The sequence below is a fragment of the Ailuropoda melanoleuca genome, chromosome 12 (assembly GCF_002007445.2).
Source record: "Ailuropoda melanoleuca isolate Jingjing chromosome 12, ASM200744v2, whole genome shotgun sequence".
NCBI classification, from domain to species: domain Eukaryota; kingdom Metazoa; phylum Chordata; class Mammalia; order Carnivora; family Ursidae; genus Ailuropoda; species Ailuropoda melanoleuca.
In genome coordinates, this window is record NC_048229.1 from 26753138 (window position 1) to 26781133 (window position 27996).

The 27996-nt window shown below is 55.6% G+C and overlaps 2 protein-coding genes across 2 annotated transcripts in view; one reads left to right on the top strand and one right to left on the bottom strand.

Annotated features, from left to right (window-relative positions):
* The window catches only part of EPS8L1 (EPS8 like 1), a 13684-nt gene extending 8582 nt beyond the window's left edge, over positions 1-5102 (bottom strand). The window contains exons 1-7 of the mRNA XM_019807125.2: positions 5050-5102; positions 4081-4136; positions 2410-2450; positions 1890-1948; positions 1161-1322; positions 702-851; positions 78-160 (exon numbers count right to left, since the gene is read on the bottom strand). Coding sequence (XP_019662684.2) covers positions 78-160; positions 702-851; positions 1161-1322; positions 1890-1948; positions 2410-2450; positions 4081-4097 — 512 coding nt within the window. The 5' untranslated portion in view covers positions 4098-4136; positions 5050-5102. The remainder of the gene's footprint in view (positions 1-77; positions 161-701; positions 852-1160; positions 1323-1889; positions 1949-2409; positions 2451-4080; positions 4137-5049) is intronic.
* A 10105-nt stretch (positions 5103-15207) lies between these two features.
* On the top strand, positions 15208-26616 carry RDH13 (retinol dehydrogenase 13). The gene is made up of 7 exons (XM_011233775.3): positions 15208-15393; positions 17373-17491; positions 19236-19391; positions 21909-22013; positions 22902-23114; positions 23900-24001; positions 25393-26616. Exons 1-7 carry the CDS (start codon positions 15329-15331, stop codon positions 25635-25637), a joined length of 1005 nt encoding a protein of 334 aa, XP_011232077.2. The 5' UTR covers positions 15208-15328; the 3' UTR covers positions 25638-26616.
* The last annotated feature ends 1380 nt before the right edge of the window (positions 26617-27996 follow it).

Here is a 27996-nt window from a genome sequence, read left to right on the forward strand (position 1 = left end):
GGGCGAGGAGGGGAAGCCGACCTCCCAGAGACCCCACCCGTCCTCTCTTCACCCCACTTCCACCCCAGCGCCCTTACCTGAGCGCCGCGGGCCTGCGGTCCCCGCGGCCCGACCGGTAGTCGTGCAGAGCCCCCTGGATGTCCTCTCGGATCAGCTCCGCCTGCCAGTCATGCCATCAGGCCAGGCCCCCACCCCGCGAACCGTTAGCCCCGGCCACGTCCAAAGGATCGATTCCTTGGCTGGGCGCCAGACCCCCTCCAGTCTGTGCATATGCACACCCACTCTGTGAATTCACACCCTCACCCCACCTCTGCCGCTGCCCTAGGCCTCGTACCCAACCCCGGAGGCCGGGTCCTGGTGTTTCCTTGCCCCTAGCCCATACCCGCCTCTAGTTCTAGCTGCTCCCAGACCCTCTCCCCCCTGTGCTGTTGTGTTAGGTCCGGACCCTTAGCCTCGGTCTCCATTCCGCCCTCACGTTCTACCTCGACCTGGTCCAGCCTGTCCTCAAAACCCCCGCCCTTCCAGAACGTATTTCCAGACCACGCCCCCTTTGCTGGCCCTGACCCCGCCTCTCCCCAGGCCACGCCCCATCCCTAGAGGCCCCGCCCTGTCTCTGCTAGGACTGTGTTCCAACTCCGCCCACAGGGTCCCACAGGGTCCCAGCCCCGCCCCAGGTGGCTCCCCCGACCAGGAGCGCTCACCCCGAGACGCAGGCCCTGGAAGAAGTGCACGTCCGGCTGCGTGCGCTCGGGCTCCTGGCACACGAGCAGCAGCAGCGACCGGCTCCGGCCTGGCAGCAGCACCGCGTCGCAGCGCACGATGGCGCCCAGCGGGTACGACTCCAGCTCCTCCTGCGGGGCGGGACGGTACGGCGGGTAAACTGAGGCCCGGAAGCGAGGGCACTACATGGCCTCAGCAGACCCAGCACGTACACCGACACTGCACAGGCAGCCCTGCGGGGTGAGGGGTTACGGATAGCATCCCTGTTTAATAGGGGAGACGAAGGACGCTCAGAACAGGGGCAGAGATCTCTTGCCAAAGTTCCCAGAGGAAGGACATGCAGGGGCCAAGGTTCACACTCAGACGTCCCTAAGGTCAAGCTCTCTATGAGTCCGCCCGCTCATGCCAGCCGCTCCTGCCACCCACATGTCCCCCGGCACCTTGGAGAGGGGGTCAAGCAGCGTGACGTGGTCCGGAGACACGCGCAGCAGCATCTCCTGGGCCCAGATGCGGCCCTGGCTGTCCATGACGGCCAGCTTTCGCGAGGCGTCCTCCACGGTGTGCACGCCGTCCTCTTCACCCAGGCAGAACGTCACCAGGTGCTGGCACGGGGCGCGGAGAAAGCAGGGAGTCCCAGGATGATGCCGGGTGGGCTCGCATCACCCTTCCAGCCCGAGACTAAACACGCCTGCTCCCAAAAGCCTTCCCCCTCCCGCTCCACCCAGGGGGCGCCTCCACCCTAGGGCCCTGTGTTTTGCCTTCATCCGCCTGACTAGCACCTGAGTCTGGCCTCCCAGCATGAGGGAAGCCTCCTCGAAGGCACTGGTTCTTTCTAGTCCCTTCCAAGCACCTCTGCCTCCGTTAGAGCACCGTGCACACTTTGACCCGTCCTCACACAGGTTTACCTAACATTTGTCCCCGTGGCCTGACCATCCAGCACAAGAGCTGGTCTGGACGAAAACATGGCAGATTCAAGTGGACTTGACGTCCTCTGCTGAACACCCCATTGTGAGGGAGGGTGGAAGCAGCCCACCTCGCATATGAGCAAACTCAGTTTCCCAGCTGCTTTCTGCTTGGAGGCCCAAGCGCTTTCAACACCTCCATCTTCCCAGGCCTGCCAGCCTTTCCTCCCACAAGCCTCCACTGGGCAACGCAGACCCCAGACTCACATTGACTGGATACTGGGAAACATCCGCCATAACCACAGTGGAATAGCGCTTCCTCTGTTCTGTGGGGGGGCGGGGGAGAAGACTCAGCCTCTCCTCCCTCAGACCCAGGAGTCCAGGCTCCCAGTCACTCCTCCCTCAGACCCAGGAGCCCAGTCCTCCAGTCTCCTCTTCCCTCAGACCCGAATCCCAACCCTTCAGCACCTCCTTCCTCAGACCCACCAGTCCAGACCCCCCCAGCCCCTCCTCCCTCAGACCCAGGAGTCCGGACCCCCCAGTCCTCCTCCCTCAGACCCAGGAGTCCAGACCCCCCAGTGCTCCTCCCTCAGACCCAGAAGTCCAGACCCCCCCAGCCCCTCCTCCCTCAGACCCAGGAGTCCAGACCCCCCCCAGCCCCTCCTCCTTCAGACCCAGGAGTCCAGGCCCCTAGCCCCCTCCTCCCTCAGACCCAGGAGTCCAGGCCCCTAGCCCCTCCTCCCTCAGACCTAGTTTCAGCCTGGGGTTTTCTTGTTCCCAGACTCACCATAGATTGACTTGGCACTTGGTTTGGGGGCAGCTTCTGGGCTGTTTAAGGAAAAAAGAGTGAGGGGGGCCATGGGAATTGGGAGATCATGGGGGTTTTGAATGCCAAGCCGAGCAGCAGAGACGTCATTGTGAGGGCAGTGGGGAACCATGGAGCGTTCTGAGCAGCGGAGGACACAGTCAGAGCTGGATTTTCACACGGGTAAGGCAGTGTGGTACCAAGTGGCAGTGGAGAGAGTGGTCTCAGCTGTCATACAGACCTGGTTTGAAATCCCCTGTCAATACTGCCTTGCTATAAGACCCTGGATAGGAGACTTAATCTCTCCTGCCTCGGTTTCCCTTTCTGTGAGATAGGGGTTAGTCATCTGATAGCTTCTGTCTGGTAGAGCTATTGGATTCCCTGAGAGTTGAGGGGTTCATAGCCTCAATAAATTAACTTCCAGTCTTACAATGCAAAGGGCAGCACACAGTGGGTGCTCAATAAAGGGAGGTTTTTACACCAGCATTAGTATTTGGGGTAGACAGAGACTTATCCTCCCCTCCTCCTCCCATGGGCCAGGCTCTTCCCAGCCAAATCCCTCTCTGTCTCTTGCCCCTGACCTCCCCTCCTAGGTCACCTTCTCCAAGAAAAATTCCACAGAAACGACAGAAACTCAGAGCTCAAGTGGGATCAGGGATGAAGGACGAGAAACACTTTCATTCAAACCTCTGCTTCTCATCCTGCTCCTGCCAGTCAGATCTCAGCACAATTTGATTACCTCTGCGCTGGAGAACTCACTACCTTATATCTCCCATGCAGCTATTCCCGTGGGCCTCCCTTTGTTCTTCTCGCTGCTCACGCCAGGAGACTTGAACTTTATTACAAACAGCCCAGAGGCTCCTGGGTGGTGCCGTTGGTTAAGTGTTGGACTCTTGGTTTCGGCTCGGGTCATGATCTCAGGGTCGTGAGATCGAGCCCTGCACTGGGCTCCACGCTCAGCGTGGTCTACTGAAGACATTCTCGAGTTGCCCCTTCCCCCCGTGCTCTCTTTCTCTCTGAAATAATTTTTAAGATTTTATTTATTTATTGGGGTTGGGGGGGAGAGCACAAGCAGGTGGAGGGGCAGAGGGAGAAGCTGACTCCCCGCTGAGCAGAGAGCCCTGAACCATCCGGGACTCAATCCCAGGGCCCCGGGATCATGACCTGAGCCACAGGCAGACGCTTCACTGACTGAGCCACCCAGGTGCCCCTGAAATAAGTTAATCTTAAAACAAAAAAACAACAAACAAACCAGCCCAGATTTGTCTGCAAAGGGTCACCATTTAGTAATAAGCTGACAACAGCAGTAGCAGCTGCTATGAGTGGAGTCCCTGCACTTGGCCACATGCTCGGCTAAGCGCTGTACCGTCACTATCGTGTCGAGCTCTCAGGATTGTCCCTGTTGTCCACAGGAGGACCTCGGGCTCGGGTCCGTTGGCCAGGGTCACGCCGCCGCTGAGAGTTAGTGTCTGGGGCTGAGCCCACGTGTGTCTGGAGCAGTGGCGCGAACCCAGGCCAGCCCCGAAGGACGCGGCTCAGGGATCCGTCCCAGTGTCCAGGCCTGGACTGCTGTAAATGCCCCCTGTGGGTGCAGGGAAGAGGGCGGCAGAGGGAGCTGGGCAGCCGGGGGGACAGGGGGCGGGGGCCACTTACCCTGTGGTGGTGCTCATGGTGTGGAGAATGGGGAGCTCCTGCCTCCTGGAGGTGCCCTGGGAGCCAGCACAGAGTGAGGGCCTGACCGGCCTGTGGTCCCAGGGTTTTGGCCCCAGCCCCTCCTCCCTCAGACCCAGGAGTCCAGGCCCCAGCCCCTCCTCCCTCAGACCCAGGAGTCCAGGCCCCCAGCCCCTCTTCCCTCAGACCCGGGAGTCCAGGCCCCAGCCCCTCTTCCCTCAGACCCAGGAGTCCAGACCCCCCAGTCCTCCTCCCTCAGACCCAGGAGTCCAGACCCCCCAGTCCTCCTCCCTCAGACCCAGGAGTCCAGACCCCAGCCCCTCCTCCCTCAGACCCAGGAGTCCAGGCCCCCCAGCCCCTCCTCCCTCAGACTCAGGTGTCCAGGCCCCCAGCCCCTCCTCCTCCCTCAGACCCAGGACTTCAGGCCCCCAGCTCCCTCCTCCTCCCTCAGACCCAGGACTTCAGACCCCCAGCTCCCTCCTCCTCCCTCAGACCTAGGACTTCAGACCCCCAGCCCCTCCTCCTCCCTCAGACCCAGGAGTCCAGACCCCCAGCCTTCTCCTCCTTCACATCTTGTACTCTGCCCCCCCAAATCTCTCAGGGATCCATGCATTTGGCTCCCTAATCTGTGTACCCAACTTTACTTCCTCTTTCCAGGGACCCTGTCTCCTAGCCTTATCTCCTCAGGGGCCCAGTGTTCCAGCTCAGAGCTTCTGGACCCTAAGAACCAAAGGGTCTTGACTCCAAGTCCCCTCAGAGAGCCATTCGCCCAATTTCTCAGCCACTATGGCCTCAGGCTATCGGGTCAATCTCCCAGCTCTTACCTCCTCAGGACTCAAGGGTTTAGGTCCCCCAGGCTTCCTGGCATCTGGACCCAAGAGTCCTGGCCCCCTGCTCCCGCTCCCTGGGAGTCCTGATCACCAGCCCCTCCTGGCTAGGCCCCCTCCTCACCTGCCCGTCAGGCTCTGCTTCCAGAGGCACTGCTCTCAGCCGTCCCCTGGGTTCCAAATGCCGGCCCCTCCTTCCTGCTCCCTGCCAGGCCACCCCGCCTCCCTCCGCATACCTGAGCACTCACCTGGCACAGCCCTGCAGCAGTGGCCCCGGGGCGGGGCTGGCAGAGAGACCAGGGTTGGGGTGGGGGGACTGGAACAGCCTGTGGGAGCCAGGAACCGCAACTGTTTCTGTCATAACAACACTAGCTCAAGGACAACCAGTCATCCGATGTCACACTTGTTCAGAGAACCACGAGCTCTGCCTCAGATACCCCCTTCCGACCGCCCTTATACCTCTGGGGGGTCAGAAGTCTGCCTTGCACCTGTCTGCAGCTCCAGAGGGGGCTGTCAGTGTGGGAGGGTTGGCATCTGAACGCGGGGCTGCCTTTCTGTCTCAGGGGCAAGTGTCTGTCCCTGCCCAGAGCACACCTCCTGTCCAAGGTTCCTGCCTCCACCCCTCCCCCTGCCTCTTCCTCTGGAAACTGCCCCCCAGCAAACCCCTTTAATCATGGTAACTAAGACTCAGCGCCCCACACAGCTCCAACTACTTCTCAAGTGTTACGAGTTCCTCAGGCTTGAAATCTCCTTTCTAGAACTTCCTCTGGCCCATGGTCCTTGTCGACCACGTTATACACACCATCTCTTGCCAAAACCCAGCGAGGTGAGGTTGGGGGTCTCCATTTCACAGATGAAGAGACTTGCCCGAGGTTACACCAGCAGGGAGTGGACGAGGACAGCGGATGCCAAAGCTCGACCTCGGAGAGTAGGAGGGGCGGGCATGCCCCCTTTAGCCTTTCGCTTTATCCATGATCCCCACCTGTTCCTGGCATCATCCAGGCTCACACCTGAACTTGCAGAGCCTCCCAGCTGGCCCCTGCTCCCTTCCTTCCGTCGGTCTCCTCTCTATGCAGGAAGCCTGAAGAAACCTAGGTCAGCTCACACCACTCCCTGCTCCAGTTCCTTCCGGGGCGCCCCATTTCTCTGCAAGGCCTGACCTCCTCTCCACCTCCATCACTCTGTTCCAGCACACCGCATCCTTGCTGCCCCTTGGATACTGAGAGCCCATCCTGCCTCAGGGCCTTTGCACTTGCTGTGCCCTCTGCCTGGAATGCTTATTCCCTCGGATATCCTCATGGATTGTTCCCTCACCCCCGTCAGGTCTTTGCTCGAAGGTCACCTCCTCAGAGAGGCCTGGCTGACCACTCCATTTAACACCGCAGCTCCTCTTACCCTCTCTTTCCTCGTAGTCTCTCCCTGCTCCCTAATTAATTCTTCTCCAGAGCGTTTGCCACCTTTTCACATACTGTGTTACTGTTCATTTTGATTATTCTATGTCTCCCCATTAGAATGTAAGCTTCGTGAGGACAAAGACTTTGTTGCGTTCAGCCCTGCAGTCCCTCTGCCACACTTTAGAACAGGGTCACGCACACAGCAAGTGCTGGAGTGATACCTGCTTTTGGTGCTTTCGTATGTATTATGCTTCATTGTTTTGCTCAGCACACGTTGAGCCCACAGTCTCTGCTAAGGGAGGCTGGAAACCAGAGAAAGCACAGCCTTTGTCCTGCGCTGACCGGGGTGAAAGAATAGAGGGAAAGAGAGACAATCGCATGGTGTGTGACGGCAGAGAGCCCAGGTGGGGTGGGTTCGTTGTGACTTCGCCACTAAATAGTGTTGATAAGACTTATTACTTAATACTACTGTGGGTGTGCTTGTCTTCCTCTGAGTACGTGTGTGTGCGCGTGCGCGTGCGCACACACGTATATATGTCTCACCCTCACGTCCTATGTAACGGGTTCCTTATCCCCCTTTTACACACGAGGAAGGGGACACACACATGTTAAGGAATTTGGCTACAATCACACGGCTCATACTTGGTGGGACGGTCGAACCCAGGCCATCCGACATAGACCTGGCACCCTTTGGTGCTCCCCTACACTGCCACCTTGTGACTCGGCCCCTTTCCAGCTGTGTGACCCTAGGCAAATCACTTAACTTCTCTGTGCCCAGTCCCCCAACTGTAAAACGGGACCACAACATCGGGAGGATTCAGTGAGGTTACGGAGAGCTTTCGGCACCGTCCCTGGCGAAGAGGAGATGCTAGCTGAGCGTTAGCAAGGGCAGACGGGGCCTTTCTTTCTGTATCTGCTGTGACAGGGGACGGGACGCAAAGGGCACCTCACCTCGGAAGCCCAGAGGACGCTGCTAAGAGGTCAGGGCAGGCTTCCTGGAGGAGGAGGGGCAGCCGGAGCTGAACCTGACAGGCGAGTTTGGCAGCCTGAGGTGGCCTGGAGGATGAGGGAGGAGTGTTGCAGGCCACAGAACTGCCTGAGCCACGGAGGGGAGGCCGCTGGCCAGCATGCAGTGTGCTCTCCAGGGAGCTGCGGGGAGAGGCAGGAGGTCCTGTGCTCCTCTGTCTCCAACTGCCGTCACTCGGCTTCCTGTCACATCCATGCCACAAGTACTGTCTGAGCATGGCCCTGCCTGGGGGGACTCTGCAGACAGGAGTAGACCCCTCACCCTCCAAGAGGCAGGCGGGGCTGGGATGGGTGCCCACTGGTGCAGAAGACAGGCTCAGAGTGGGGAGACCACTAGCCCAAGGTCACAGTGGCCCTGGGCCAGGTGACACAAACGCAGATCTGAGACTGGGCCCTTTCTTCATGTGCAAATGGAGAAAACTGTCCTAATATAGGCATTCCAGGAGTCAGGGGCTAGGACTCCAGGGTCTGAGGGAGGAAGGGCTGGGGGCCTGGACTCCTGGGTCTGAGGGAGGAGGGGCTGGGGGCCTGGACTCCTGGGTCTGAGGGAGGAGCGCAGTGTTCAGGGACAGGTGGCCTAGTCCCTGCCTCCGGGAGCTCTGAGGTCTGAAGCAGCAGGTGAGAAGTGAGACCGAAACCAGAGCCTCCACCCTAGTTCTGGGCCCAGGCCTCCTTCCTCCTTCTCTGCCCGCAAAGGAGGCCCTCCCTCTCTCAAACCATAGCAAGTGCCTCCAAATACCAGCGGAGGCTCCCAGCCCAGCACAGTCTGACTCAGTGAACTCCTGGGCAGAGGCAGAGAACCCTGGCCTTAGAGACTCACCAAGGGAACCAGCCACCTGAGAACCCTTTCCAACCCCTTGTCTGCCCACAGGGTCAGCGCCTTTCCTTAAGTAAGGTTTAGGACCCCGTGAATCTGAGTTTGCTTCTGTCCCCAAACTGGGACGACTTTGTCAGGGGGACTGGATTGCTTATTCTTTGGGTTGGGGGTGGGGACAAGGCAGCACAGAGAATTCCCCGCTGGGGCTTGATCTGCTAAGATCCCCCGTGTGTCATCTCTAAAAGCACCCCATCTCTTTCCTCTTCCTCCTCTCCCAACACACAGGCCTATCCCCACTCCCCAACCGTAGGATGGGGCCGGGGAGGGGGAGGTGGGCTGTCATAGTCACAGGAAATAGGAGGTATGCAGGTTTGGGGCAGACATAAATAAGGTGGGAGCTGGGTCTCAGGAAGATGTATTTATTTACATAGGTATCAATGAACTGAATCGTTCAATGAATGGTTCCTGAGACCCCACCTGTGCCCGACTCTTTGCCCTCAAGAAGGGAGTCTAATTGGGGAAATCTAATCAGGTGTCCAGTTAAGTGGTGACTGGACAGGGTTCTGAAGGATGAATAGGAGTTTCCCAAGGACTACGGGGCAGGGATGACACTGAGCATTGGGAGTGGCACATGCCAAGTCCCGAAGTCCCACAGTAAGAAATACGCACCTACTTTGTGCCAAGCATGTTCTGAGCGCTGGACAGACAAAATCCCGGCCCCCTGGTATTGTCACCCTCACGGGTGTGGTGGGAGACAGAGGGTAAACAGGTATGTGGTAAGTGCGAGGGAGGAGTAAAACACAGGGGAAGAGATGGAGTGACTGAGGTGGGCAGGGCTGGCCTCTGTGAGGACGAGGCATCCGACCTGTGACCTGGATTTCCAGAATGAGTCAGGAATGTAGGGAGGGTTCCGGGCAGAGGGAATACCTTGCGGAGGCTGGTGGGTGTGTCTGCCCAGAGCGCGTGAGACCCAGACGGGGCTACCAGGCAGGTCTGGTATGAAATCGCTCCATCAAGAGGGTGGCCAGACTCCAACGCCGAGGGGTCCTCCCAAGCGGCACTAACTCGGGGCTGCCCTAAACGGGCCACAGGGGATTCTGCTCCGGCGGAGCGGGAGCCCAGAGCGGGGTGAGGTGTGTCCCTGCAGATCCTGGAATGGGCCCGCCCTGGAGCTGCGCGGTGGCCCAGGGAGGGTGGGTCTCAGAAGCCGCCTGGGCCCCGCAGGGGAGGGGGAGGGTGGGGGCGGGAGGCTGGCGGCAGGGCNCCCTGGATTGGAGCAGGCATGTCTTCCTCTAAAACAAGCGTAAGTAAGTACTAGTACTTGCCACGGCGCCAGTGGGGAGAGGAGGTGTGGGAGGGCGCGAAAAGTGCTTAGAACCGGCTCACGGCGCAGCCTCCATGAGAAATAGACGGAACGAACCAAGAGCTAAATGACCCAGCGACTCGCGGGAACAAGGGAGAGCTCTGCACGCTGCTCTGCGTTCCAGTGCCTGCACTGACACCTGAAGGAATGCACAGCCTCAGTGTCCCCAGCTCCCGGCTTCCGGAACCGGCCGCTTATCGGAGACGCCCATTCATCCATCCAACAAATGTTTATTAAGCCATTGCTCTACACCAGGCACTGTTCTAGGGACCAGGGAATTCAACAGCCCTGAACCCATCTTTGCGGAGTTTACATTCTGGTGGAAAACGAAATAAAAAAAGTAAATTGTTTAGAATGTCGGATGGCAACAGTGCCATGGAGGAAAATAAGGCAGGGAAGGGGGCCAGGGAGGGTCCAGTGGGTGTTTTGGGGGGTTCTACTGAACAGTCATAGTGCGGTTGGGGTGATACTGAGTGAAGGCCCGGAGGGAGTGAGGTGTGAGATACCCGGGGAAGGATCTTCAGGCAGGGACAACAGCCAGTGCAAAGGTCCTGTGGTAGGAGCTTGTCTGGTATACACACAGCAAGGCCAGCATATTTGCAGCACAGTGGGTGGGTGAGGGCAGAGGGGTAGAACGTGAAGTCAGAGAGATCATGAGAGCAGATCATGGGTTCCCAGGGTCACTGTAAAGATCAGAGAGACCAAGACGGCTATAGAACTGTTTTGGTCAAGTTTTTTTTTTTTTTTTTGGTTGACATAAAATTAACCACCTTAAAGTGAATAACCCAGTAGCATTTAGTACATTCCCAGTGTTGTGCCACCAAACACCTCCATCTAGTTCCAAAACATTTTATCAGCCCAAAATAAAGCCCCGAACCTATTAGCAGCTACTCCCCATTCCTCCCTCCCTGAGCCTCTGGAAAACATTAATTTGCTCTCTGTACCTGTGGATTGGCCAGTCCGGACATTTCATATAAATGCAATCACACATTACATGACCTCATGGTGGTTTTGAGGTGTATACATGTTGTATCGATCAACTGTTGGAATAATTTCAGACTTAGAGAAAAGTTGCAAAATAATACAAAGAACTCCCTGTCCTACACCCAGAACCCCCGAGGCTACCAGTGAACATGAGCACTTGCTTATCCTTTCTTTCTCTTTTGCTCTCACACACATTTTTTTTCTGAACTTTTTTTAAAATTTTATTTATTTATTTATTCGACAGAGATAGAGACAGCCAGCGAGAGAGGGAACACAAGCAGGGGGAGTGGGAGAGGAAGAAGCAGGCTCACAGTGGAGGAGCCTGATGTGGGGCTCGATCCCATAACGCCGGGATCATGCCCTGAGCCGAAGGCAGACGCTGAACTGCTGTGCCACCCAGGCGCCCCTCTGAACTATTTTTTTTAAAGATTTTATTTATGTATTTGACAGAGAGAGGGACAGCCAGTGAGAGAGGGAACACAAGCAGGGGGAGTGGGAGAGGAAGAAGCAGGCTTCCCGCTGAGCAGGACTCTGGGATCATGACCTGAGCAGACGCTTAACGACTGAGCCACCCAGGCACCCCTATTTTATTTACTTTTAAAAAAGATTTTGTTTATTTATTTGTCAGAGAGAGAAAGCGCGCACACAAGCAGGGGGAGCTGAAGGCAGAGGGAGAGAGAGAAACAGGCTTCCTGCTGAGCAAGGAGTCCGATGTGGGACTCGATCCCAGGACTCTGGGATCATGACCTGAGCTGAAGGCAGACGCTTAACCGACTGTGCCACCCAGGCATCTCACCCCTAAATATATTAAATATATTTTCTAAAAACAGCAGATAGATAGATGGAGATTGAGACAGAATGATTTTGGGCGGTAAGCCCCTGCTAGGGACAGCAGAGGGCTTTGTGGGAGAAGTCTCTCAGCACCTGGGACAGCACCCAACGCTTATCAAGAATTCTTGAACATCAACAACGATAGACAGGTGCACAGCCTGCCTGGAGAGCGTTTCTAAGCACCCTGGGTGTGCCTGGGAACCGGGTGGGCGGTCCTCAGAGGAAGGAATTTGCATGTGTCCTGTGTAGTAACCACACTAGTAGCCAGCAAGTTCTGGCCCTCAGTATGTGTTAGGTCCTTCTTGTGAATGACTTCATGTTAACCTTCCAGACTCTATAATGAGCTGGCAAACTGTGGCCCAATAAAGTTTACTAGAACATGGCTATGCTCATTTGTGTGCCTCTTGTCTATGGCGGCTTTCCTGCTCTAATGGCAGAATAGTTGCCGTAGGGACCGTATGGACTGCAAGGACGAAATTATTTACTGTCCTTTGCAGAAAACCCTACCCTTGAGGTGGGTAATATTAGGAGAAAAAGGCTCAGAGAGGAAACACTTTATTCAAAATTGAGAGAACCAGCTTCTGAACACACTGTGCTCACCTTCTCCCTCCCCCTCTTCAGACCTCCTTCTCCTCCTCCTTTACCTTTAGTTACGGTAAAGGACACATGACATAAAATTTACTATCTTAACCATGCTTATGTATACAGTCCAGTGGCATTAAGCACATTCACACTGTTGTGCAACCATCACCACCATCCATGTCCAGAACTCTTTTCATCCTGCAAAACTGATATTCTGTACCCGCTATACCCTAACTCCCCACTTCCCTCCACTGCCAGCCCCTGGCGCCCACCATTCTCCTGTCTCTAGGATTTTGTCTCCTCCAGGGACGTCATACAAGCAGAATCATACGACATTTGTATTTTTGTGACTGGCTTATTTCACGTGGCATAACATTTCATGCAGTGAGAAAAGGCAGATGAACAAGAAGTGAAAAACAGTGAAATCACCCATGACTGTGCCTTGCAGAGACCCTATGCAGAATATTATAGTTTTTTTTTAAACTCTAAAAGCATGCACTTTGGTATATAAACTTAAAAAGAGAGAGAGAGAGAGAAACAGCCTATCTCCCCACCCGCCACCCCCTGTATTGGTGGTTAAGGAAAGAAGTCATGGATGTTCTTAAACATTTGAGCTGGATAGAGCTGCACACAGAGTCTGTCTGGAACCACATACAGACGACTTAATTTTACTGTCAGTGGCAGGGGGTGCGCGAGGGCAGGGACCTTGTCTGTCTTGTTGCCGAATTCCCAGCATGTAGTTCAATGTCTGGGACACAGTAGGCGCCCATTACATAGTTGTTGAAAGGAGTGTGGAAGTTGGAATGGTAGAGAACAGACCACTCTTCTACTGATAGGCATTGAGCTTGATTTCATTTGCTTCTGGCATTTTGAGGGACATTTTCCTAAGTATCTTTCCAAAACTCTACTCTCTTACCATAAATTCTTACAAGGGGAATGGCTGGTCGGAGATATGCACAAATGGTTTTGCCATGAATTGCTGGATGGCCTTTTGGGAGGCTGTGCTAACTGATACTTCCAGCAGCAGGTGTGAGTACCTGTGTTACCACATCCTTGCCAACTCGGGCTGTTAACATCGTTTCGACCTTGCCAATCTGATAGGCGAAAAATATCATCTCGTAATTACCCTAATGAGCATTTCTTTAATTCCTAGTAAGGCTGAGTAGTCTCACGTGTGTGTTGACTTGACTCCTTTGCAAATTGCCCGTCAGACCATTTGTCTACGCTCCTCTCCCCTTGTTAGAGATTTGCAGAGCTTTTTACGTATTAAGGACACTACCTCTTTGCCATTTGCTGGGTAAGAGGAGCCAGAAATTGAGAGAAGGGAAGTCACTGCTCCAGGCACACATCCAAGAGGTGAAGCAGGAATTTGAAACAAGATGTGTGTGGATCAATATCTACGTTTTGTTTTTTACTACAGCCCCCATGTCCCAGGCCTTGCTCCCTCCATGGCCCAGAAGCCCTGAGTTCTCACAGTCCCAGAAAGGGGAGAGGCCTCTTGCCAAACCCAGCCACCCTTGCTACATGACCAACAGCAAACCTATTCTTTGGTTTGTTGTGTAAGTACTTGGCACATACTAGGTACTCAATACACAGCAGCTGGTATTATTGCTTATTTTTTCTTTAAAATTTTCCTTTTAGCTACATCTCTTGCCAGCCGCCTCCCCATTCAAGCCAACCTCCTACCATCCCAAACATGTTACTCCCCAAGCAACTTGTCTCATGACTCCTAGCCTTTGAACATGCTGTTACACCTGTCTAGTTGGCCCTCTCCACTTGTCCCACTTGAAGAACTCCTACTCATCCTTCAAAACCCTATTTATGTCACCCTTCCTCTGGGAAGCTTTTCCTCACTTGTAGGCTGAGACTCCAATCACAGATCTTGGACCCAGCACTGTTGTGTTCCCTTTGGGTGCCCTGTGTCTGGGAGGGCACACAGAGCTCACAGTTTTCAGTATGGAAACAAGTAACAACTCTCTAAGAGAAAATAAAAAAAATTAGCTCCAAAGTGAATACATTTCATTCTATGTCTACAAAACATCACATCTAATTTGTTGTTCAATCCAATATTCAAAAACCTCTTGGGGCATCTGGAAATAATTTACCAGGCAGATATTTCTCACTTCAGAAGAATTCTCAAATATGTCTGTTGGTTGCAGACAAACCCGACTGAATCTTAAACCAAGAGTTAGTTGTGGTCAAATGATTTCCAAAACAAAATTGTAGAAAATTTTCAGTTCTTTTGAGTCAGCTTTATTGCAGAATAATTTACATGCAATAAAATTCACTATTTTAAAGCGAACATGCTGATAACATGCTACAAACGTCTGTAGGCATGCACGTACCTGCCAGTAGGATTACAAGAGAGACTATTTTCAAAACCCCAAAGAAGTTCCCTTTCTGGCAATCACTTCCTCCTCCCCCTCTGCCCCTAGCAACCACGGATCTTCCTTCTTTCATTACAAGCTCGCCTTTCCTAGAACCATGTCATGTAACTGGAATCATCCGTCATGCAGTCTTCTGCATCTGGCTTCTTTCACTCAGAATGATACTTTTGTCCCTCATCTAGGTTGTCACAACGGCCAGCATTTCATTTCATTTTTTTTCTTTTTTTTCTTTCCTTCTTCCCTCCCTCCCTTTCTCTCTCTTTCTTTTTATTAAAGACCCATTGTATAAATTTACAGTATTTTATCCAGGGGTCCTGGCCCCCATCTCCTCCTCTCTCAAACCCAGCAGTTGAGACTCCCAGCCCCTCCTCCCTCAGACCCAGCAGTCCAGGCCCCTAGCCCCTCCTCACTCAGACCAGGACTCTACGTCCTGAGCTCCTCCCTCAGGACCCCAGAGGTTTGGGAACCCCCAGGCTAGTAGGTCCCGGCTTCAGAGCCTCGAAATTCTCATATTCTCTGAGTCTATGAGGAACGTTACTATTGGCGGACACGCACTTTACGTGGGAACAGGCTGATGTATTTGACATGCACACAGAAGAGTGCAACCTGCAAGCGGCCGCGCGGTTTGCGGCGGAAGCAGCAGGACTCTCTACTGCCGCTGTACTAGCGGGACCCGAGCTCTGTGATAACACGGCGAACGTGACGTCATGGAACTGTGCGCAGGCTCGTCCCTCATGCCCCGCCCCCAGACTGCGGCCACGCCCACGACTCCGGAAACTGCCATTTCCAGCTGCCGCGGCGCCGGGGCCCATCCTCATAGGCCCCCCGCTCCTGGCAGGCCCGCCCCCTGAAGCCCCGCCCCACAACACCCCGCCCCCTTCCGGAAGCCTCGGACAGAGCCAGCTTGTCCTTCCCCACGTGGGTCGCCGGCTGCGCTAGTCTCTCCTCCAAACGACCCTGCGGCGGGTCTGCGGCGGGTGTGCGGCGGGCTCCGCGTCTGACCCCCGCTCCTGCCTGGCATGAACCGCTACCTCCTGCCGCTGTCCGTGCTGGGCACGGCGGTGGGTGGCGCGGTGCTGCTCCGGTGAGTGCGCGCCGCTGGTGGGCGGGTCGGCAGCCGTCAGGTCGGGGGCAGGCCGGGGAGAGGTCGCCTGGTGGTCGCCGGCTAGGACTGGCCCAGAGAGTGCGGGGCGGCAAGCCCAGGGAAGGCCTAGAGGGCAGGTCACGGCCCAAGGTCACCCCGAAGAAAGGGGCGGACCAGAGCGCGGGTAAACCTGGTCTAGTTGTTTCCGCCCTTGTCATTGATCAGTGAGTCCGTCCTGCAGACACGTATTGGACAGTCCTCAGATGTCACCCGCGGCCCAGGTGCAAGGAAGACGCGTGCCGCCTCAGCTCTCGTTACCCGGAATCAGAGACGCAAACCCGATCGCCCACCTCTGAACGGAAGGATTGTACTGCATGGGATATATACGTAGTTCTTGTCTTTCCTAGGCTAATGCACTAAGAAAACCCCACAGAAGACCCAGCTACCCCATATGCTAGAGCAGCACCGTTCGGTAGAACTTTCTGCGCCGAGGGAGGTGTTTCACGTTTGTGCTGCCATTATGATAGCCAGCACACAGGGCTACTGAGCGCGCAACGTACTGCTGCATTATGCTTATAGTTAACAATATTGTACTTACAGGCTTGTTAAGAGGGTGCAGCTCATGTGTTCTTACCACAGTTAAAAAAGAAGAATTAGCAATAATTTTATTACACTTACACAATACAGAAGATTGGCTGGGAGGCCTGAAAGTACTTGGAATATTGAAATACTTTTTTTTTTTTAAGGGCATGAAGCATAGGCTGTAAATCTCTTTGAATAATTACCTTTGGGTTTATTTGCCTGCGCTGTGATGAGGCTTCATAGTGAACTTGTTGCTCCCGATCCGATAAAGTCATTTCATGTAGTTGGGCCGACTCCTGTGATTTATAATTCATTACACTGCGGCTCTGTGATATTAACTGGGTGTTTCTGAAAGTTCTAGAAAATGGAGATAATTCCTTTTTAAGTGGAAATAATTTCCCTTTGTAATAAAATTCATAAGCTGCTGTTTGTTTTAATTCATACCGTTGTCTTTCAGTTCTGACAAAGCTAAGCATAGTAACAATAATAAAGTGGAGCATGCAATGGGCAGTGAAAGGTTAGCTGAATGCCCTGGAGAAAAAGTATGGCTGTTTATTTTTAGTTAACTGAAATAAAAAATGAGCCCCAGGAGGCCGGCGGTTTCCATGCTGTACAGGGCCCTTCTGTCATGTGGCGGTGGCATTGTCTCCTTGGCCAGTCCCCTATTGGTGACATTCGCTTGTTTCCAGTATTTGGCCTCTGGGGAATGTGGGTAAAGGGTAAGAGCCCCCCAAAGATGTGCATGTCCTAGTGCTCAGAACCTGTGAAGGTCTTCCCTTGCTTGTCACAGGGGACTTTGCGGGTGCCACTGAGTAAGGACTCTGAGACAGGGAGGTGGTCCTGGGTTATCTAGGTGTGGGCCCAGCGCAATCACAGTGGTCCTTCAGAGTCAGTGACCTGAAGACACAGCGCCGCTGACTTTGGAGACGGAGGACGAGGGGCCGTGAGCCAGGGAGTGTGGGCGCCTATAGGAGCTGGAAAAGGCACGGGACCGGCTTCACCCCTAGAGCCTCCAGAAGGAGCACAGCCCTGCAAACACCCTGCCCATATCCCGGTGAGACCCGTCTTGGACTCCTGCCTGCAGACCCGTTGATTACCTGTGCGTGGTTTTACCGGGCTAAGCTTGTGGTTACTTGTTACAGCAGCCATGGGAAACCCATCCAGTGGGTCTTTACAAAGCAATGATTGTCGCCTTGTGGGGCCTCCCCACACCTGGTTGTGCTGAGCCTTTGCCTGCAACACCACACTGGCCCCCGCAGAGTTATGAGATGTCCTTCCTGTCTTTCCGTTGGGGGAACACAAGCGCAGTGGCGTCATTCGCCCAAAATCATAACAGTCGGGCACGTACGGCGAGGTTGCACATGGACCGAAGTGACCACGTTGTTTCTTACCTGCAGAGACTACGTTGCGGGCGGGGCCTGTCCCAGCAAGGCCACCATTCCTGGGAAGACCGTCATCGTGACTGGCGCCAACACGGGCATCGGGAAGCAGACGGCCTTGGAGCTGGCCAGAAGAGGTGAGGTCCCGGGGGGCACCTGCTTTCTCTGTCCGAGGCTTGGGGTGTGAGGTCTGGGGTGGAGGGTTTGCTTTCCTGGGGGCGGTAAGGTTGTCTGATTGTTCTGGTGTCAAGTGGCAGAAACCAAACTCATGCCGGCTTAAGCCAGAAAAGCCCTGAAAGAGGTCGGGGAGACTTGGGGCCTCAGAGGAGGCTGTGGACACTCGGGGTTGCTGGTGTTGGTTTTTCCATCTGCATTGGCCGTGTGCTTACGTACTGTGGTTGACTCAGTGCTCAGGGGTGGGCTGGGGCCTGGGTCAGAGGTTGTGGATCAGAATCGGGGTTCAGGCTCTTCTAGGCTTACTGGTCAGGAGTTTTGTAGAAGGCCCCTTGATTTGGGTTCATTCAGTGTTTTTCTCATGGTCGGACTGGGTTATGAACTCCATGGAGGAGGAGATACTGTTTTCAGCGTTGGACTTAGTGGATTTCCTGTCGGGTCAGGCACCAGAAAAGAAGTCAAGGATTTAGGTTTGAGCAACTGGGAGACCAGACCTGCCGTTGGCTGGGGTGGGAAGGTTGTGGCAGGGCAGGTGTGAGGGCTGGGGGAGATCGGAAACTTTCTTTGGTGCTTGATGGGTTGGGGTGGCCCCGGGGAACAGAGTGGTGGGGGGCCGTGATGGGTGGCACCCCCCTTACCACAAGGTTTCCCCAAGGAGGGGGCATGTGCTCCTCCCGGGAGAGGGTGAGAAGGGCAGTCGGTGGATACCCCCACCCACCGCTGTCCTGAGGGCCCGGCAGCAACAAAGGATGAATAGATCCGGGGTCGGCTGGGTTCCCTTGTGGACCGTGGAAGGGGAGGCGGGGTGTAGAGGTGGCAGCTGGGCCCATGGTGGGCAGGCAAGCCACACGGATCCAATGGTCAGTGTCGGGGTGTCCGTCCTCCTCCGATCCCTGCTTCTTCTCACTTCCCTAATTTTTTAAAGATTTTTTTATGGCTGTACTAAGATTCAACCCACACATCACACAGTTCACCCGTGTATAGTGTATACTCTGGGGGTGTTTAGTATATTCTCAGAGTTGGACGAACACTGCCAGTCCGTTTCGGAACACTTTCATCAAAATGACAGCTCGGGGGCGCCTGGGTGGCACAGCGGTTAAGCGTCTGCCTTCGGCTCAGGGCGTGATGCCAGTGTTGTGGGATCGAGCCCCACATCAGGCTCTTCTGCTGTGAGCCTGCTTCTTCCTCTCCCACTCCCCTGCTGTGTTCCCTCTCTCGCTGGCTGTCTCTATGTCTGTTGAATAAATAAATAAAATCTTTAAAAACAACAACAACAACAAAAAAATGACAGCTCGGTCCTCTTAGCGGTCATCCCGGTCCCCGCCACTCCCAGGGAACCATCCATCCATGTCCCGTGGATGGGCCTGTTCTGGATATTTCCTATCCGTGGAATCATACGCCACGTGCGCTTTTGTGACTGGCTGCTTCCAGCGGGCACGTTTGTGAGGTCCGTCCCCGTTGTAGTATGTGTCATGTTCCTTTCCGCGGCCGAGTGGATGTCAGGGTTTGGACGGGCCGTGCTGCGCTTTCCTGCTCAGCGGCTGATGGCCATTTGGGTGCTTTCCCTCTTCGGCTGCTGTGAACGGTGCCGCCGTGCGCTCGCGTGGACGCACTCTTGTGCAGACTGTGTGTCATGTGTGTTTGCTGTCTGTGCAAACACAGGGAGAGGGTTTAAACAATACTTTTTTCCCTGTCCTGGGCTCGCAGGAGGCAACATCATTCTGGCCTGCCGAGATATGGAGAAGTGTGAGGCAGCGGCAAAGGACATTCGTGGGGAGACCCTTAATCACCGTGTCAGGGCCCGGCACCTGGACTTGGCCTCCCTCAAGTCCGTCCGAGAGTTTGCAGCGAAGATCACTGAAGGTAGGAGGGAGGATGCCGGCCTCGGGGGCGAGGTCCTGGGCGGCCACAAGTCCTAGAGTGTGGCGCTGGTGTTTTGGGACAGGTGCACATCTCTGCGGTGAAGATCGTACATTTTTATATCTCCTGACATTGCCACATGAAAATATTTTACATTTCAACTGTTTACATAAATTGAAAGAGTGCTATTTCTGGGTATGTGAACACTGTATGGAATTCCAATATCAGCGTCCATAAATAAAGTTTTATTGGCACACGGTCATGCCCGCTACTTTATGTGTTATCTGGGGCCGCCTTAGTCCTGCAACAGCAGAGGCCGTATGGCCTGCAAAGCCAAAAATACCCAGTCCGGTCCTTTACAGGGAAAGTTTGCTCGGTGGGACCCCCGCTCTGCAGGAAGACGAACTCCATGGCATTAGAGCCGAGGAGACGCAGAGGCCCGCGCGAGGTCAGATGTACAGGGAGCTGGCGGATGTGTTAGCCCGGGGAAGGCAGGCGGAGATGCTGACTCAGCCAGCGGTTCCTCAGGCCTCCCGGCCCTCGTGGCTGATGGGCGATGTCCTGATGCCTGGATGCAGACAGGAGTCAGAGTTGGGTTCTGCGCCCGGTCCCGCGGGGCACGCCGTGGGGACGATGCCTCGTTGCGCAAAGTACCCGGGGCTCCCACTTCCTCTGCTGGGTGTTTCTTTTGCAGATGCAGGCATTCGGCGGGCATTTTTCTGCATTTCGTCACACGGGTGACTCAGTCATTTCGCTTCCCACCAGATGTTCTCAGAACTGGCTCGTGTCTTTATGTTTTCGAACAGGAATACCGTTTACAGGATTACATGCTCAGCAAATACCCACGGCGATAGAGCCACACGCCTCCCCGCCACTAGCTGCCAGCTGCTCTCCTCAGCTGTGTCCTTTTGGAGATGGTCTGTGCATTTATAAAGCAAGCAGGTGTATGTACCTCCCCCTGGCTTTTCTTTTCAGAGAGAGAGAGATTTCATGAGCAGAGGGGAAAGGAGCAGAGGGAGAGAGGGAACCCTAAGCTGACTCCACGCCCAGCGCGGCCCAACGTGGAGATCAGTCTCACGACCCTGAGATCATGACCTGAGCCGAAACCAAGAGTCCACTTCACCGACTGAGCCACCCCAGGGCCCCTCCCTTGGCTTTTTTATACAATTGGAGCCTGTCACACGTGCGGTGCTGTGGTGCTTTTTCTCCCCCATTCTACCCATCAAGTTCTAGTGTTACCCATTTTTACAGAGGGGAAACTGAGTCACAGAGCAGCTGTGTGACTTGGCCAGGGTCATACAGCTGCTCAGGGTAGAGCCGGGGAATTTGAACTGTCATCGATGATTCCAGAGCGTGTGTTCCTGACAGTTATGCTACCCCCTCCACCCTCAAAGCCAAACAGACGCTGTTTCCCAGGTGCTAGGTAACTAGTTTGTTGTCCCCACTGATCCTGAAAACCACTTTCAGAGTCTTACGGGTTCCACCATGTGCCCTCAAAAGATGTGTTGGGGTCCTAACCCCCCAGGACCTCAGCACGACCCCTGATCTGCAGAGAGGGTCTGCCCAGAGCTGATTAAGCCCTAGTCCAGTGGGAGATTACGACGCAGACAGGCCCGAGGGGACAGACGGGGAGAAGGTGGCCAGTCACCTCTGAGCCCAGGAGAGTGCCCGGGGCAGATTCTCCCTCACGGTCCTGGGTCCTCGGAAGGAAAGAGCCCTGAGACACGCTGACCCCAGGCTTCCGCCTCCAGAACCGGGTCACAGTCCATTCAAGTGGCTCGTTGTGTGATGCCTTGTTCGAGCAGCCTTGCTAACTGATACAGGGAGGAAGGTGCTGTTATCCATCCCATTTTACAGACGAGCAAATGGAGGCTCAGGGAGGGATAGTCGCTTGTGCCTGTGACGTGGCAGGTCTGGAATCGGGTGTGGCACTGGCTGCTTGCCGAGCTGGGGTTCCCACGAGTAACCCCCCAGTTTGAGGCCCTGAGGCCCCTGCCGATGTGGCCTCTTTCCCTTTCCAGGAAAGGTCTCCAAGCCTTAGGCGGGGGTGTGTTTGTTTTATGGGGCTGGCGTTGCAAAGTACGGCAGACTGGGTAACTTCAGATGAGAATCTGTTCTCTTCGCAGTGGTGGAGGCCAGAGGTCCAAGGTCAAGGTGTCAGCCGGGCGGCACTCTACCTGAGGCTGGGAGACCCCTTCCTGCCTCCGTCAGCTTCTGGTGGTGGCTGTCGGTCCTTGGCGATCTCGGCTTGCAGATGCCTCACTGTAGTCTCTGCCTCCGTCTCCCCGGGGGTCTCAGCCTGCGTCCTACTGCATTAGGCCCACACCGTGACCTCCTCCTAACTTGATTACTTTTTGCAAAGACTCCTTCCAAAAACAGGTTGCACTCCCAGGCTCTGGGTGGACATGCGTGTTTCAGGGACACCATTCAGTCCAGGGCTGGGGGCATTCCCACGAACTGCGCCGGTGCTCCACGTGGGCCTGTGTGGGACTGACGTCTGCCCTCACCCCTGTCTTCCAGAGGAGGGCCAAGTACACATCCTGGTCAACAATGCGGCTGTGATGCGGTGCCCCCACTGGACCACCGAGGACGGCTTCGAGATGCAGTTTGGTGTTAACCACTTGGGTGAGGTCATGGGCTGAGGGCTGCATGGTGTATCGTGGGCCTGGGATGTGAGCGGGGTCCCCGGTGGGCCCGACACGCGCTCTGGGAGGCCGGAGTCGTCTTCGGCTCTCCAAGGCAGCTGGGCGGCCACCTGTGGGCCACCTGGCCGCTCGGGGAGTTGCTTATTCATTGCTGGATGTTCTGTCAGTCCTTTGGATCCTCCATCCGTCTCTTGGCCCATTGACCCTTTGTCTGTCCTCCAGTCTGTCTGTCCATCAGTTATTCTGTCTACCTGTTGTCACCCTCGATGTAACTGAGTTCTGTTAGTAAGGGCAAGGGGGGCGCCAACCACTGGATTAGGGCCCACCCTAATGACCTCAGTTTCACTGTGAAGATCCTCTCTCCAAATAAGGACACATGCTCAGGTCCTGGAGGGTCATAAGGCACATTACTATCTTTTGTGTCCTATTGGCCGGGATGCAGTCGCATGACCTGACGTTGCAGCAAGGGAGTCTGGAAAATGTAGTCTTTCACTGGGCAGTCCTGTGCACAGCCAAGAAGTCTGCGCTGAAGGAGACATGGGAAGCAGTCCGTCCCCCCAGCTGACCTGATGGGGTTCTTGCAGGGCCTGACATCTGGGGCTGGGTCACTCTTTGCTGTGGGCCTGTCCTGTACACTGTGGGATGCCCAGCAGCATCCCTGGCCGCCTCCCACTAGATGCCAGGAGCTCCCCCTTCTCTCTCTAGAGTTACGATGACCAAAACCTCTAGACATCGCCAGGTGTCCTTGGGGGTAGAGAACTGGCCACCGTCGAGAGCCATGGGTCATTGGGAGGGTTAAAGAAGGTAATGTTCTCAGTAGGATCCTATGAGAATTCAGTGAAAACTGTCTTTGTTGTCCTTCATCCAGGTCACTTTCTTTTGACAAACTTGCTGCTGGACACACTGAAAGCCTCGGCCCCTTCACGGATCATCAACCTCTCGTCCTTGGCCCACGTTGCAGGACACATAGACTTTGATGACTTGAACTGGGAAAAGAGGAAGTATGACACCAAAGCAGCGTATTGCCAGAGTAAGCTGGCCGTCATCCTCTTCACCAAGGAGCTGAGCCGGCGGCTGCAGGGTATGTGCACGGCGAGCCTGCTGGCCTTCCTCTTCCTCTGGGCCCGGAACAGTCCCACTGTGACCCTGGGCCCAGGGGCGGTCAAGCATTGGTCCCAGAACAGAGCAGGCGGACGTGTGACACACATACCACTGTGTGCACTGGTGCCTGAAGCAGACATCACTAATCAATCGCGGCATTCTTCTGTGCCCATCCTGCCCAGGCATCCGATGGTGCCCTCGGCTAGTGGTTCTCCACCTCGGCAGCATCTGAAGGTGGTTGTGGCCGTTGCTTGTGGGGGTGGGGGTGGGGTGGGGGTTGCTACTGGCATCTAGCCGCTCCGTATTCTGCGGTGCACAGGATAAAGAATGATCCGACCAGGGCGTCCACCGAGCTGAAGGTGAAAGGTCTGCCTTTTGCCCTGCTCCTCGGAGAGCACGTGTGCGCCAGCCGCATCAGCGCAGCTGGGAGCTCGCCACGATTACAGCGTCTCAGGCCCCGTCCCCGACCTACTGCTTCAGATTCCGCGGGTGAGGGGCCCAGCGGTGTGGGTAGCTCAAACCCTCTGGGTGATTTTTTACATACTGTCAGGTTTGAGGGGCTCTGCTCTGGGCAGTCAGGCAACGGCTTTGCACGTGATCTGGAGGTTTCGGAGCAAGAGGGATGATGTGGATCCAAGGGTGGGACCCAGCACAGGACGGGGCAGCCCTAGAGCTGCGGGTGGGCCCTGTCAGCCTTCCAGGTGGGGAGTGAATTTGGCGTCTGCCCGCCCCCCCCCCGTCTCTCCTCTCCCCTTCTCTCCCCAGGCACGGGTGTGACTGTCAATGCTCTGCACCCCGGTGTGGCCAGGACAGAGCTGGGCAGGCACACGGGCATGCACAGCTCTGCCTTCTCCAGCTTCACACTCGGTAAGCCCCCTCCTGGCCTGGGGTCCCGTAGCTGAACCCCTGCCCTCACAGCTTGGGGCCTAGGACTCTCTTCCGTGGATTAGTCAGGGTTCTGCAGAGAAACAACTGACAGGATATCTGTAGATGCTTGGAGAGATTTGTCAGGCGGGACTGGCTCATGCATTAACGGAGGCTGAGAAGTCCCATGATCTGCTGTCTGCCGGCTGGAGGCCTGGGAAAGCTGGTGGTGTAGTCCCAGTCCAAATGCTAAGGCCTGCAGACCAGGAGAGCGATGGTGTAAGTCCCAGCCCGAAGGCCAGAGGCACTACCTGAGGGCAAGAGATGGGTGTTCCAGCTCAAGCAGAGAGAGGGGGAATTCTCCCTTCCTCCGCCTTTTTGTTCTGTTCTCACCCTCCACTAACAGCACAGCTGCCCACATTGGTGAGGCCGGATCTCTATACTCAATCTACTATGCTAATCTCTTCTGGTCACATCCTCACGGACACACCTCGAAATAATGTGTTACCAGCTTTCTGGGCATCCCTCAGCTCTGTCAAGTTGACACAAAACTAACCGCACACTCAAGAGACAATGGCAGCGGCTTGGCTCTGCCTGCCCCCCCCCCCCCCCCCCCCCCCCCCCCCCCCGTATCTTCCAGGGTGCTGAGAAGGAGTCACTTCATGTGTATCCAGCCTGCTGGCCTCAGAACAGCCCGGGGAAGCAGGCTAGATCTTGTCTGATGAGAAAACTGAGTCTCAGAGAAGGAGACCATGGAGTTGACTCCTGGTTGTGCTGAGGGTGACTCCAGCTTCACCCCAAACCAGCTGTGCCAGCCAGGGAAGCCACTTCACCTCTTGGGGCCTCAGTTTCCCTAACTACAAAGTGAGGGTGATGATAGTGTCCTCCTCAAAGTAGTTGGGAGGACGAGATGGGCCTTAAAAGGGCGAGCACAGGGCCTGACCATCTTTAAGCTGAATGAATAATTAAGAACTTTAGGACTAGTATTGGTAATCCTGAAGATCGTTTACGGAGTGGGTGCCCGATATCAAGGAGCTTAAGCTGAGGCTGGCTCCAGAGGCATTTAATAAATACAAGTTATTTTAAAGCAAGATGGGGTGGGGGTAAGGACTCAGAGCTGACTGAGGAGGGAGAGCTTTGGTTTGCCTGGGGAAAAGCCAGGGAGGCTTGCTGGGGGAGGCAGCTTTTGGGCTGGTCTCTGCATCTGGAGAGATTTGGCTGGGCGATGCCAGGGAAGGGAGTTCCTGGTGGAGGGAAGGCCTGGAGGGGGGCTGTGTGGGACTGCAGTCCCACATCCGGCCTCTGGGCCCCGAGGAACCCCGGGGATGGAGTAGGGCTTCTCATGTCCTCCTCCGTGAACATGTGCGGACTGAATGCTCTGTGGCTGATTGCAGGGCCCATCTTCTGGCTGCTGGTCAAGAGCCCCGAGCTGGCAGCGCAGCCCAGCACATACCTGGCTGTGGCAGAGGAATTGGGGGGTGTTTCTGGAAAGTACTTCGATGGACTCAAAGAGAAGCCTCCAGCCCCTGAAGCTGAGGATGAGGAGGTAGCCCAGAGACTTTGGGCTGAAAGTGCCCGCCTGGTGGGCTTGGAGATGTCCGGTGGTTCCTCTGTGAGGGGGCAGCCCCTCCCCAAATAACCCCTGGGAGGCCGAGTACCAGGAGGAAGCCACAAGACCAACCAAGGCTGACTGCTCTGTCTGCAGCACCCTCTAGGTGGCAGTGTTGGCCGCGCGAGCCTCAAGACCACTGCTGTCATGCGGGGCAGCACCCTCTAGGTGGCAGTGTTGGCTAAGGAATGCTGACTGCTATGCCCATATCGTCCTGTAGGGGTCACTAGCGCCCCTTTTCTCTATTCTCCGCTGTGACGGGACTGCGGATGCGCGCCTGGTGCGGTGGCCCACTGGTGCGGTGCGCCCCGCAGCCCGCAGGTGCACGGGGCCGTCAGACACCTGCCTTGAGCATGTAACGGAACTGCCGAGGGAGGAGTGCACTCCCTCTGGCGTGGCCGTGTCAGGAGAGCCAGTGGTGGCCGCGGTGCAGAACTCCGGCCGCTGGGAAAGTTGTCGGCCAGACACGGTGCCGTTCGTGGTACCCCGTGGGCCCGTGCCCACCCTCAGTCGCCTCTGAGCCTCGGTTTCTCCCTCTGTGAATGTGCGGAATAACTTGACTACCTCACGGGACAGTGTGGCGATGAGTGAGTTCTCGCCTGGCTGGGTGAACGGCAGCTGCGTCCTTGCTGCTGAATGCTCGCTTGCGTGTGCCATACCCTGGCCGAGCCGCCGGGGACACCCCGAGGACAGGCCTTGTCATGCCAGCCCTGCTCGGGACAGCAAGGAGTGAACACCCTACCGGCTGCGCAGCTTAGGTGACCAAATCCGGGCTGGCACCTAGCTCCCGCACGGAATTGGGGGGGGGGCACCAAAAAGCTCGGTAATCAAGATACAAATATTTTAACATAAAAGAAACCGTAACATTTGAGATACTCGTGGAGGCCAGGGATGCTGCTCCGCGCCCTCTGCTCCCCAGAACAGCGGCCGGTGGCCCTGCCCCAAATGCCGACATGCCGAGGGAGGGGAGTGCGGAAGGTGGGATTAAAGACGGCTCAGAGCTTTAAAATACAGCTAGTTTTCTTTCTGTTACTACGTCAGACCACAGCAGCCGAAGGATATGTCTGGGATCAACCGAGTCGGGTGGGCACCTTCCAGCGCGGACCCCAGTGATCTCCACCTCCCTGTCCATGCCCTTTTACCCTCCAGCTGTGGGCTGGACTTAGCTACTCAAGAAAAAGAAAATTATTTGAGAGAGAGAAAGTGAGCGAGCGAGAGAGAGCACAAGCCAGGGGGAGAGGCAAAGGGAGAAAGCAGGCTCCCCGCTGAGCAGGGAGCCTGATGCGGGACTCGATCCCAGGACCCTGGGATCATGATGTGAGCCAAAGGCAGATGCTTAACCGACTGAGCCACCCTGGCGCCACAGAGCAAAGCTAAGGGAACGTTCGATTCCGGGGTTCGGTTACTAACGGGCGTCTGTACTGCTAGCACGCACTTGCTGGCCCTCGTGCTGCCTGCTGTGAGCCGCCCCGTGGAGAGGCCAAGAGCTGGATGTGTGGACGCCAGGAGGTGGACATCGTGGGGGTGGGGTACCCCAGGAGCCTGTCCACACACAAACACCCCACACACATACATAGATCACAGGCATGTGCATATCCTTATATAGTGTGTGCATTTCTCACTGTGGAATCGGGAAAACCACGTTTGAGAAGTACTTCTACTGGTAGTACGGTAGTCCGAGGGTAACCTCAAAACCCCTGGCTCTCTAAACATTGGTATAGGATTCGCCGGGAGGCGATGGTATTTGCTAACAAACCGAAGTCAAGAAAATCAGGATGGTGCTAATACCTGATAGCAGTCTATAGATGCTGGAATGTTACCAGTGGCAGCATCCTTTATAGCAAAAACCCCCACAAAATTCTTTTGTGACCCAGGATCCAATCCAGAATCACATGTCACGTTAGTTGGCATGTCTCCGTAAACTACTTTAAACTGAAACGGTCCTTCTCTTCACGAGCTGGATGCCTCTGAAGAATCCAGGCCAGGTATTTCATAGAACGTGCTTTGATTTGGGTTTGTCTGTGATTTCTTGGTGATTAAGTTCTGGCTGTGTGTGTTTGGTAAGAACACCACGGGAGGGATGCTGTGGTCTTTGTGGTGCCTTACATCAGGGGCAGGAGATGGCCTCTCTGTCCCCTCATCGGTGCTGTCAGTAACGACACCCCCCAGCCCCTGGACGCCCCACTTCCCGCACCTCCACGTGCTCGCCAGCCCGGGAGCTCCCGCGTGGACTTGCTGCTCCCCTGCCGTCTACAGTTTGGGTGGGTCTCTCAATCAGGGTTCCTTGGCTTTGCATATCTGGGGAGCGGGCACACAGATGTGATTTGAGCTTGACCAACCAGACCCTCTCCTTGAATTTGGGTCTTGATGGGGCACAGCAAGACCAGTA

Excerpts from the sequence above, each read along its gene's own strand:
- RDH13 (XM_011233775.3), top strand. The coding sequence starts at position 15,329 with ATGAACCGCTACCTCCTGCCGCTGTCCGTGCTGGGCACGGCGGTGGGT. Across the intron at positions 15,394-17,372 it reads GGTGGCGCGGTGCTGCTCCG|AGACTACGTTGCGGGCGGGG; the intron begins GTGAGTGCGCGC and ends TCTTACCTGCAG. Across the intron at positions 22,014-22,901 it reads GTTTGGTGTTAACCACTTGG|GTCACTTTCTTTTGACAAAC; the intron begins GTGAGGTCATGG and ends TCCTTCATCCAG.